We start from the raw sequence: 11,342 nt of genomic DNA on the forward strand, positions 1-11,342 counted from the left end.
ACGGGCGGCGGCCACGCACGCGCGTCTCCGCCTACACCCACTCAAGAGAGACCCTCCTGCAAGCCCTAGCCGCCGCCATCCGGGCAACGCGCGGCTCTGACCGGAAGTCCCCCGGCTCACCCGCAAGCTCGCCACGGCCTCTGACAGTGCACGGGCCGAGGGCGGCCCAACCCGCACAGTCAGAGGCTGAGAGCCACCACGCCCGCCTCCGGCCCTCGACCGCCCAGACGTCAGTCACTCGCGGAGGCCCCGCCCCTTCCCGTCGCCAGTGTGCGCGCATGCGCAGCTGCCACGACTCGCAGGCTGCGCCCAACCTTGACCCCTGGGTCGGCGCCCTAGGTCGCGCAGGTGGCCACGGCCCTCGGAGGAGCCTAGCTGCCCAGGCTTGCCGTGTGCTCCACTAGGACGCAGCCCATAGGGCGCCCCTGGCCGACCGCAGGCCCTACCGGGCTGGCGCTACCTGCTCCCCACCCCGCTCCACTCCTCCCTTCCCACGGCGGGGACACGGTCTCGCCCCTTCTCCCCACCTGTCCCGCCCCAGCTCTCTGCCCAGCTCCAGACCCGCCTTGCAGGAGGATTCCAAATAATCCACGTCGATACCAGTTCCAGGAGACGGAGCTCCATTTCTACCCACCACCTTGAATGTGGGCTGTGCTTAGTAAACGGATTCCTGGAAGTACAACGTGGAAGAGGGGCTGGGTGGGAACTAACCTGGCAAATACCGCCTTGGCCAGCTGGTCAAGGCGACAGCATCCGGAATAAGTCACATAGACAGCATTTTCCTCCTGTATTCCTCCCCAAACCCATAACTCGCGTTCTTCCTTGAAAAAAAAGAAAAAAGAAACAACCCCAGGATTCCTAAAATATCTTTTCTGTCATGAAAACCAACTCTGACAAGCCGTCATAAACGAAAGAACCCCAGCGAGACATGACCATTAAATGCAGTGTGGTATCCTGGAGGGGATCCTGGAATAGAAAAGGGATATTAGGAGGAAAACAAGTGAAATCCAATAAGGTGTGGAGCTTAGTTATTGCAGCTGCTTCAGTATTGGTTTCTTGTGACAAAAATACTACAGTGTTAGGTAATATAGACATGAGCAAGGTCACTGGAAGGGACAGGGAAGATAAGCAGACCAAAGAGAGGGATCCCAAAATCTGCTATCAGAAAGGCTATAACCAGTTGTGGTCAGAATTATTGGGACTCTTGGCAAACAGCACACCCACGCTGTCAAACAGGTCTCGGGCATGCTCCCTAAACTGCAATATGTTCAAGATAACCCTAAACAAATTACCAAATAGCATTCTAATATAATTAGCATTGCAATCCCCTTCTTGCCACTGTATACCTATTGTAAACCTAAGAAAACTCTATGGCAATGTAACATGGAAAATTGACAAATAGGATGGTGGGAACAAAGGGTTAAGAGAATATAAAATGAGCCTACTTTGCCAAAAAGCAATCTACCTGCTGCAGCCTTGCCTATCCTGAGGGGTCAGGAAATGTCACATTCCTCAACAAGCAGAGGCAGGGGGCCAAAAGCCTGGCAGTCAGTGTAGATAATGAATGATGGGGGTTGAGGAGATGAAGACTGGTTATCACTGGGTTTCTAACAGCTAACCTCCTGGACAGCACTTCCCAACACAAGGCATTACCTTCTGTGCTCCTCCTTCCTGCCCTTAGGTGCTTATATGGAGAAGAGAAGGTGGTGGAATTCTAGGGGTCTATAAAAGAGCAAAATACATCCACTCCCACTGGCACCCAGCTTTGGGCCCCATTTTCTCCTCCGAAGTCTGCTACCTTTGTCCCTCTCTTAAATAAAACTTGCTTTCTGCCTGTGGTTTCTTGGGTGTTTAATCTGCAACAGTCAGGGTGGAGGTAGGGGTGTGGCTACCAGTTCCTGATCTCCAAGACCTTATCAGTATCACAGTGTTTGATTCAGGAATTTATACTTTGTACATCTCATTTTACCACATGCAGGAAGGTTGCTGAGGGGGTACACTCCTGATTTAAGGGATATACATTTCAGTAGAACAGGGGGAGAATTCATAACACAAAGCTCTTTTTAGTACATTTTTGAAGGAAGTGTGGTCACGGACCTAATGTCAAATTTTGTCTAGAATAAATAGTTTTTTTGCAGCTTGAACATTTCAGGAAGGTGCTTAAAGGTGGGGTGGGGAACTAGGCTCCTCCCTGGGACAGAGCCTTGAGCTGTTAGACACTTTGTTAGTGTTTAAGTTGTTTGAGGTGGGGGCTCAGGTGGACTTTGTAACAGTGGTCCCTTCACCTTCTGAATATAGCCCTCATTGCTCTAAGGCTTATTAAAAAAAAAAATGTTTTTTCTCTCTTCTCCCCTCTTCCCCTCCCTAATAAGATTAGGGGGACAGGATTATATTTTCTTCTGCTAGTTGTGTTGCCCTTGAACATACCCACTTCAGGAAGGAGATGCCTGCTGAGGATCTGGGAAATGAATATCTCCTAAATTAACAAATTAATCCTAATACCCATCAGGGCACCCTGGGACTCCTTACCAGAACACACCTGGAAAGTAACCCTTGAATTTCCTTTAAAACTAACTCCCTGTCCCTCCTGATCTGGAGAGTCACGGCCTTTGGGATAGTCCCCTGTGTTTCTCCTTTGCTAGTAAAGCAATAAACATTTACCTTTTTCTCAAAACCATGACCTCATTATTAAATTGACATTGATTGGCACTGGGGACAGAGACCAACCTTTGCTCAGTTACAGAGTTTCCTGGGGCAGCATATGAGCTCCTTGCCTGTCAATCACTTGCCAATGATGTGGCATAGGGACAGGGGAGGAACCAAACTCAAACCAGATTGAACAGGAAAACAGACAACCCAAATCCAGGGCTTCCTGCTCTCTTGAGACAGATCAATCACTCCATGTTCTCTGGACTGTACTTTTGTATTGTAAGATAAAACTGTTGTGCTTATTTACTCTATATGCTCTGTGTCTCCTGACTGAAATCCATGGTGGATCTCCTCCCTGAGCCAACATACTCTGCTCTGAGAGTATATTCTTAACTTTTTTAATAAACTTTGCTATACTTTTGCTTTTTTTTTTTTTTGTACTGGGGTTAGAACCCAGGGGTACTTTACCACTGAGCTATATATCCCCAGCCCTTTCCACTTTTTGTTTTGTGACAGTATCCCACTAAGTTGCTGACTCTGGCTTTGAATTGCGATCCTCCTGCCTCATTCAGCCTCCTGAGTACCCAGCTATTTTTGCTACTTTTCAAGTCTTGCCTTAAGTCTTCTCTGGTGGGAACACATAACAGAGGAATAAAACTGGATTACCAGTAACAATAGTGGTAAGATGTTAATAGAAGAAACCGAGTTAGAGGTATACTTTAATTCTCTGTATTACACTTGCAATTTTACTCTACATTAAACAATTATAAACTTAAAACTTTAAAAAAAAAAAAAGATGTGTGGGCTAGAAATAGATGTTTCCAAGCATGGAACTGTTAAAATAAACTGATAAAGTTTTTAAGGAACTAACTTTATTTGAGCAGAGATTCATGAGTGGGGCAGGATGCAACTGGAATTCCTTTTGATCTCCACTTGGAAAGAGTACCAGGAGGCAGCTTTTATAGGGTGAACGCGAAAATGTAATGCCAGATTCGTGGGTCCCCAATAGACCTCCAGGAGCCGAATCTGATGCAATCATACAAGAGTCTTTATTGCAAGCTTGAGCCTGGAGTCACAACCATTTCCGATGCAGTTGTCCCGAGGAGTGAGTCCCGGTCTTCTGTCCAGTGAGATTTTATAGGTTTTGGGGGGAATACTCTATGCGTCACAATATCACACAGCAAATCATTCCATACCGCAGGAAAATCAAACAACAACTCTTAACGTTGATTAACACATTCACTGGCGGGAACAAGTTGGGTAGGGGTGATTGGTTAGTACAAGAGGGGGATTCCTTTGAACTGATTGGTTTAGGCCATGAGGGGTGTACGTGCTAAACTACATGGTTTCCCAACATGTTATCAACCACCATAAACTACTGAGGGGGTCATCTGGCATCCCCGGTATTTTCCCTGTCTCATGCTGATTGGTGGTTGCTAGGTGGGTTGCTATGGGTCTTCACCTAGCCTAACTAAGTCAGGAACACCTGGTGCTGCAGACCTCTCCTGTTATTTACAGACAAACAACTCAGCAGGGTGGGTATCTGCCTAGAAAGGCTCTGTGGGTTTTTCTAAGGACAAGGGTCATGCCCCCTTCCTTAAGACAGGCCTTGAGGTAGAAGCTGCTGTTACTTATTTATTTTCAAAAATGGAGTCACATCAGTTTCTCAAAAGCAAAGCAACAAAATTGAATTTTAACCACAAAAAGCCTTATTTGAACTATTTCCATAAGAAGTTCAAGGAAATACAACTAAAGCCCAGTTGACTGCCTGTCATTGGCTAGCCTGAGTTTCATTCTCTTTTGAAGTGTGTGTGTGTGTGTGTGTGTGTGTGTGGCGCCCACACGCATGCACATGTTTTGCTGGTAATCTCCCCAGGAGCTTGCACATGCTCTTATTAACCACTAGCCAATGTCCAGTCCTCATGTTCTTTTACATCTCAGTCAGATTTGGGTTTACATAGGAATCTAGGGCATTAGAACTATTTCAATCTAATGGTCTTTCATTTCTTTTCTTTGTTAGTTGGTTGGCCCACTTAATTACTGTATTTAACAGATTGAGACTTGGTGATGTCTTTAAAGTTCAACCCTTTTTCTAGCTTTCCATATTACCATCCCTGATGTAATTGGCTATTCAATACACTTTTTGGTTTGTTCTCTCATGATCTCAAGGTAATTGCCACAGCTCTGGGTATCACATACACCTGCCCTCTAGACATCAAGAAAAGCAGCATTGAGCCAGGCGCAGTAGCGCACAACTGTAATCCCAGGGGCTCAGGAGGCTGAGATAGGAGGATCATGAGATCAAAGCCAACCTTAGCAAAAAGCAAGGCACTAAACAACTCAGTGAGACCCTGTCTCTAAATAAAATACAAAATAGGATTGGGGATTTCGCTCAGTGGTCGAGTACCTCTGAGTTCAATCCTCAGTACCAAAACAAAAAAGAAAAGCAGCATTTAAATAAGACCTTTCTTGTTATGAAGGTCAAAAATAAAGTATGATCCCACTTGCTACATAGGAACTGATAAAGGTTCTCTCCCCGACAGAACTATAGCCAAATTCCTGAGTTAAAACTTGTTCTATGAAAACTACAGACCCTCAGCACAAACAATTTTGTCCATCTATGTCCCCACCTCAAACAACTTAAACAGTAACATAGTTTCTTTTTTTTTTAAAGAGAGAGAGAATTTTTTAATATTTATTTTTCAGTTTTCAGTGGAAAAACATCTTTATTTTATTTGTATGTGGTGCTGAGGATCAAACCCAGCGCCCCGCGCATGCCAGGTGAGCGTGCTACTGCTTGAGCCACATCCCCAGCCCCTAACATAGTTTCTAACAGCTCAAGACTCTATCCCAAGGATAAGCCTAGCCCCCATCCCTTTAAGCACCTTCTTGATAATGTTCAAAGCTGCAAAAATATTTACTATTGATTCTAGACAACACTTGACATTAGGCCCCTGACCACCCTTAAAGAATGTACTAAAAAGGGGCTGGGGTTGTGGCTCAGTGGTAGAGCACTCGCCTAGCACGTGCGAGGCCCTGGGTTCGATCCTCAGCACCACATAAAAATAAATAATTAAAATAAAGATATTGTGTCCAATTAAAAAATAAAATATTAAAAAAAAAAGAATGTACTAAAAAGACCTTAGTACTATGAATTCTTCTCCTGTTCCTCTGAGATATATCTCCCGCAAGGCAGGAGTGTACTCCTCAGCAACCATGCTGCGTGTGGTTTAAATGAGATGATCAAAGTGTAAGTCCATGAATCAAACACATATTGCCATAGAGAAGTTTTCTACTTAAGGAGGGGGAGTGGGGACAATGTGAACAAACCTTACAGGCAATATATCAGAAAGACAAGGTATGTTAACCGCACAGCAAGGTCCAAAATTATTCAAGTCCATATGCTCAGGATGGAGGCAGGCCTCCGTGCAAAGAAAGATCTCATTAAAGTTTGAGATGAAACTGAGTAATACTATGGAAAAGCTGGCCTGACCACCACACATGGATCCTCTGTGACACACAGGACACTCTCAAGAAAGATGATGGTGCTGGTGTGGACAAGTCAGGCAAGGAAAGGCCTGAGAGCTTCATGATTTAGGATTCAGCAATAGTCTTTTCCAGCATGTTTTCACAGACACCATGAAAGTGTGTTCTTTAAGACAAATTAAAAATTTGTTTTAAACCAATAGATAGTAAAGATGTCAATTTACTCCACGAGTTGATAGATGGGATGAAAGTCTCTCTCTACACAGGAGCCAAGATCCCACAACTCTGACTCTCACCACCCACACATGTCTCCTAACTTAGCCAAGGGCAGGAAGAAGGAAAATCCAGAACCTCACCCTGCTCCTTGGGTTTATTTCTCAGACGTTTGGAACCCAGACAAAGTGCTTTGTGCTGGGGTGGCCCAACAAACAAACCAGAACCCAGATCAAGAGCTGGGGACATAGCTCAGGGGTGGGACAGACCCTGGGTTCCAACCACAGCATGGGAAAAAGAAAAAGCAAAAGAAAAACATAATAATAATAAAATACAGGGATGGGGATATGGCTCGAGTGGTAGCACGCTCGCCTGGCACGCATGAGGTGCTGGGTTCAATCCTCAGNCTCCACATAAAAAAAAATTAAAAATAAAGATGTTGTGTCCACCCAAAATGAAAAAATAAATATTAAAATAATAATAATAATATACATAACCAAAATTAGAAAGAAAAAAATATATATAAAAATAATTGAGAGGAAAAAAAGATCCAAGATTCAAATGCCACAAAGGAAAAAAGGATGCAAAATCCTTCAAATAGAGATTAATTTTCAGGTTTTTAAATACCATGCTTTCTAAAAACAAATGCTTGAAGTTTTCCATAGTTAGCTCTGTCAGTCCTTCATGAGTCCTCTCCTATAATTATCCTTATAAAGTGCTTTTCCCAGGTTGAAGGGATAAATGTTATGTATTTCTATAGTTATTTCATGGTTGCATTAATAAATCAGTTTCGTTCTCTGTCTTTGGAAATTATTTAGTGTATGTTTCAGGGTCTACTTTTCCCCCCTCAATCATTACTTCCTTGCCTTAGCACTGATTTTGAATGATCCTTCCATTGCCCCACTAACTCTTGATGCAACCTTTTTCATATACTAATGAAACCAAAAAGAAAACCCACATAAAATCTCCACCTTCATGCACTTTTAGTAGACCTTGAAAATCATGAGTTTTGCCAGGCTCAGTAGTGTATGCCTGTATTCCCAGCAATGGGGGAGGCTCAGACAGGAGAATCACAAGTTCAAAACCAGCCTAGGTAAATAAAGGAGACCTTGCCTCAAAATAAAAGATAAAAACAGCTGGAGATGTAGTCAGTGGTAGAGTGCCCCTGGGCTAAGTCCTCAGTGTGGCACAAAAAAGGGGGGAATCATTTTGGAGGTCACACAGCTCAGCATATGTTATTAGTCTCCCACTTTGAGGTAGCTGGAACCTTTTAAGAGCAGCCTATAATGAAAATAGTGGCTGAGGTTTCCCTCCAGGGACTTAAAGGCTGCCTTTGTGAAAGCATTGGCTCTTCACTTGGGCCTATGCAAGGGTCCATTGGGGATTTTTTCTTTCTTTTTTCTTTTTGCACTGGAGATTGATCCCAGGGGTGCTTTACCACAGAGCTATATACCTAGCCCTTCTTATTTTTTTTTATCATGAGACAACTTCTTGCTAAGTTGCTGAGGCCAGCCTGGAACTTGCCATCCTCCTGCTTCAGCACCTCAGCTTCTGGATTCACAAGGATTACAGGACTGTACCACCTCTCCTAACTTTATTTTGACAATGGGAAGTCCACACTGCACCCTCCACTCCTGCTAATGCCATTATCTGAACATACATCCCATGAAGAGACATAAAGGTTGATAATGCATGCTCAGAGCACGGATTACTTCAACTCCAGCCATATATGCCCTTTTGTTGAACCACCCTCTTGTTTATCTCATAAAATTCCCTAAGCCCTACTGCGGGAGTGGCAGGACTTAAGCCTGGGTCAACCCTGCACCACACCCAAGTAAACAAGCTCCTTCTCTTTTGCCAAAGTTGCCCCAGTGACTGGCAATGAGAAAAACAGGGCTGATGTAACAGCAACGTCTTATTAATACTTGATGGTTCCTATACTGCATTTTCTGGAGCATTTAGCCCCATTGAACTGTCAACTCGTGTGGGGACCAGTTCTGAAAGCGTAAACAAACCAGCCTGAAAATCGTGATCCAGGGCCCTCTCTCAGGCACTGCCTTTTTAATTAGCAGGTGCTCTCATGTTCCAAGCTCCTGCACCACCAGACATCAATGAGTGGCCCTCCTACCCAATCTAACTCAACCCACGTCCTTAACCTACGCCCTCCTGCACTGGCTCACCACACCTACAGAAGAAAGCAGGAGAGGAGAGGCCCACCCAACCACAGAGCAAACCTACACTCATGTGAAGGAGAACACACAAAGCCACTTCCTTAGCCAAGTGAAAAAGACAACCCAGAGGGTTACATTTCCTAGGCTTCATCTGTGTAACAAGTATTCAACAATAACCTGGAGAAAAGGGGAGCAGATGCCTGATTGACTGGGGATAGACTGGGTTTGAGAGCAAGAGCGAAGAGTTTGGTTATACAACAGCAACAATAGACGCCCTTCTGCTCCTGGAAATCCTGTGTCTTGGGCATGATCCCTATACAATCTGCCCATGTGATAAAATCATACAGAAGTAACTGTACACCCCTGAGTAAGGACACAAAACAGAAGAACTCCAAAAAATGACTTTTACATCCTTTTCATGTCAATATATGTGTGATATCATACTAGAGTTTGCAGACTGAGGGAAACTGGGAGACCTGTAAGATCTCTCTTGTTTTTTTACCACTGCTTGTGATTTTATTATTACCTTAATTTAAAAAATCCATTGAAAAAAGCAAGGTTCTTCAACTTGTTGTTAAATCAACTGCCAGGAAAGTCACTTTGAAATGGCAACATAATTAGAATCTGTGTAAAGCAGCTTTGTACAAAAGTCTCTTTTGCAATGATGAAAATACCTTACAGTTGCACTGCCCAATACCATGGTCACAGATGTGTAAATCTTGAGCACTTCAAATGTGGTAATTGAAATTGAAAAAAAAATTTTTTTCTTTCTTTTTTTTTTTTTGTATCCAGGATTGAATTCAGGGGCACTTGATCACCGAGCCACATCCCCAGCCCTATTTTGTATTTTGTTTAAAGATAGGGTCTCACTGAGTTGCTTAGCGTCTTGCTTTTTACTGAGGCTGGCATCAAACTCATGATCTTCCTGTCTCAGCCTGTCGCGCCGCTGGGATTACAGGCCTGGCGCCCAGCTAAAAAATCAGAATTTTTTCTTTAATATTTATTTTTTAGTTATAGGTGGACACAATATCTTTATTTTATTTTTATGTGGTGCTGAGGATCAAACCCAGTGCCTAATACATGGTGGGCAAGTGCTGTACCCCTGAGTCACAACTCCAGCCCAAAACAGAAATTTCACATTAATTGCAAAATTAAGTTTGCATTAATTATAACTTGCATTAATTGTACATCAATTTCAATTTAGATTTAAATAGCCACTGTGGATACCTATGGGACAGGACAGAAATGAAACTTGATCTAGTCCCCTCTTCCCTAGTTGTAAGTTCCAAGGGATGAGGAAAATTCATTCGAATCACGGAACCAACTTATAAACTTTCTCAGCAGCAGTCCATTCCTTCATCTTAAAATGGGGAAAGAAAAGTACATCCTGACATGTGATTTGTGTGTGTGTGCTTGTGTGTGTGTGTGTGTGTGTGTGAGTGAGAAGGGCTGTGATGTGCCCAGGCACCTGTACACTGCAGCTCTCAGAGCCAGGTAGGATGGTATTTTTGCAAATACATAGTGAAGTAACAGTCGATTTAGTAACTACTTCTCCATTCTCAAAATGGACAGGCCAGTAGCTTTGCTTTTATATACTTAGGGTGAAATGAACAGAAATTTGATGCCCTGGACTTTTCTTTCAGTTCATTCCACAAATCTAGTTTGAAAGACTTCAATTGCAGAGATAAAGGGAGGGGAAGTTCATACACAAGCCACATGTCTTTCAAGCACAATTGTGAATAACTGGATACTTGGGGGTACAGAAAGCAAACCTTAGAAGACCAGCCCTGGGAGTCAGTACAGATGTAGTCACATGACCAATCCCAATGGTTCTTCTCTACCAGGTAGGCACCTGCCAGCACCCACCAGCTCCCACTGGCCTGTGTGGCAAGGTAAGGGCCTTTTTGAATCCTTTCCTTTCCCAGGGCTCTGCACACAGTCTGCTTGGCAAACCGCTCCAAAAACCCTTCGGAGAAAGTCCAAGCCCTCAGCGTGGTTCCCAGGGATGCCAGTGATCTGCCCCAGCCTACCTCCAGGTTCACTCTGACTCCCCCAAAACATTCCTCATGTTCCTCTACAAAAAGCTACTCGATTTCACTGTTTATTCCTCTAACCGCGAAAGGAAACCACAGTTGAACAATTCATTAAATACACACCAATAAAACCAGGAAGCGAGTTTTGCAAAGATTAAATTGCAAAGCACAACTTTAATCTCCAGCTCCCAGTCCTTGACCACCTAAGATGACTCCAGGGGACTCCAGGCGGGCCACGCCTTGCGCGGGGCGGGGCTGCGCCTGCGCCTGCTTGGTGGGTGGGCGATCCCGGGCCAGCAACCTGCGGGTGCTCCACTTTTGCGCTCCAGCAGTGCAGAGGTTGTAAGGTCCGCTCTCCGCGCAGGTGTTCCGCGCTGCCCACCAGCCATGTCGTCCTGTCGCCGCGTGGCGCTGGTCACTGGAGGCAACAAGGGCATTGGCTTTGCCATCGTGCGCGACCTCTGTCGCCAGTTCTCGGGGGACGTGGTGCTCACCGCGCGCAACGAGGCGCGGGGCCGGGCAGCCGTACAGCAGCTGCAGGCAGAGGGCCTGAGCCCGCTCTTCCACCAGCTGGACATCGACGACCCGCAGAGCATCCGCGACCTGCGCGACTTCCTGCGCAAGGAGTACGGGGGACTAGATGTGCTGGTCAACAACGCGGGCATCGCCTTTAAGAGTAAGCGGTCGGTCGGGGTGCAAAGCTTGTAGCCCTGGGGGACCACCTTCTGCAAGCGGCTCAGGGGCAGGTGCCCTCTGTTTGTGGGATCCATAAAGTCTCCCTAGAAAGAAA

General features: G+C 45.0%; 2 protein-coding genes across 14 annotated transcripts in view; one reads left to right on the top strand and one right to left on the bottom strand.

The window, feature by feature from the left end:
* Positions 1-989, bottom strand: part of Setd4 (SET domain containing 4) — a 23,536-nt gene extending 22,547 nt beyond the window's left edge. For 5 of the 13 annotated variants that reach the window (XM_015478735.2, XM_015478734.2, XM_048803636.1 and 2 more), the window contains exon 1: positions 121-274. The gene's annotated coding sequence lies outside the window, so the exon portion shown is untranslated. The other 8 variants (XM_015478737.2, XM_048803638.1, XM_048803644.1 and 5 more) reach the window with 7 other exon arrangements.
* A 9,826-nt stretch (positions 990-10,815) lies between these two features.
* The window catches only part of LOC107136460 (carbonyl reductase [NADPH] 1), a 16,282-nt gene continuing 15,755 nt past the window's right edge, over positions 10,816-11,342 (top strand). Inside the window, exon 1 of the mRNA XM_048803649.1 lies at positions 10,816-11,228. Within this exon, the coding sequence (XP_048659606.1) occupies positions 10,940-11,228 (289 nt within the window). The 5' untranslated portion in view covers positions 10,816-10,939. The remainder of the gene's footprint in view (positions 11,229-11,342) is intronic.

Source organism: Marmota marmota, unplaced genomic scaffold, assembly GCF_001458135.2.
Source record: "Marmota marmota marmota unplaced genomic scaffold, marMar, whole genome shotgun sequence".
Classification (NCBI taxonomy): Eukaryota; Metazoa; Chordata; class Mammalia; order Rodentia; family Sciuridae; genus Marmota; species Marmota marmota.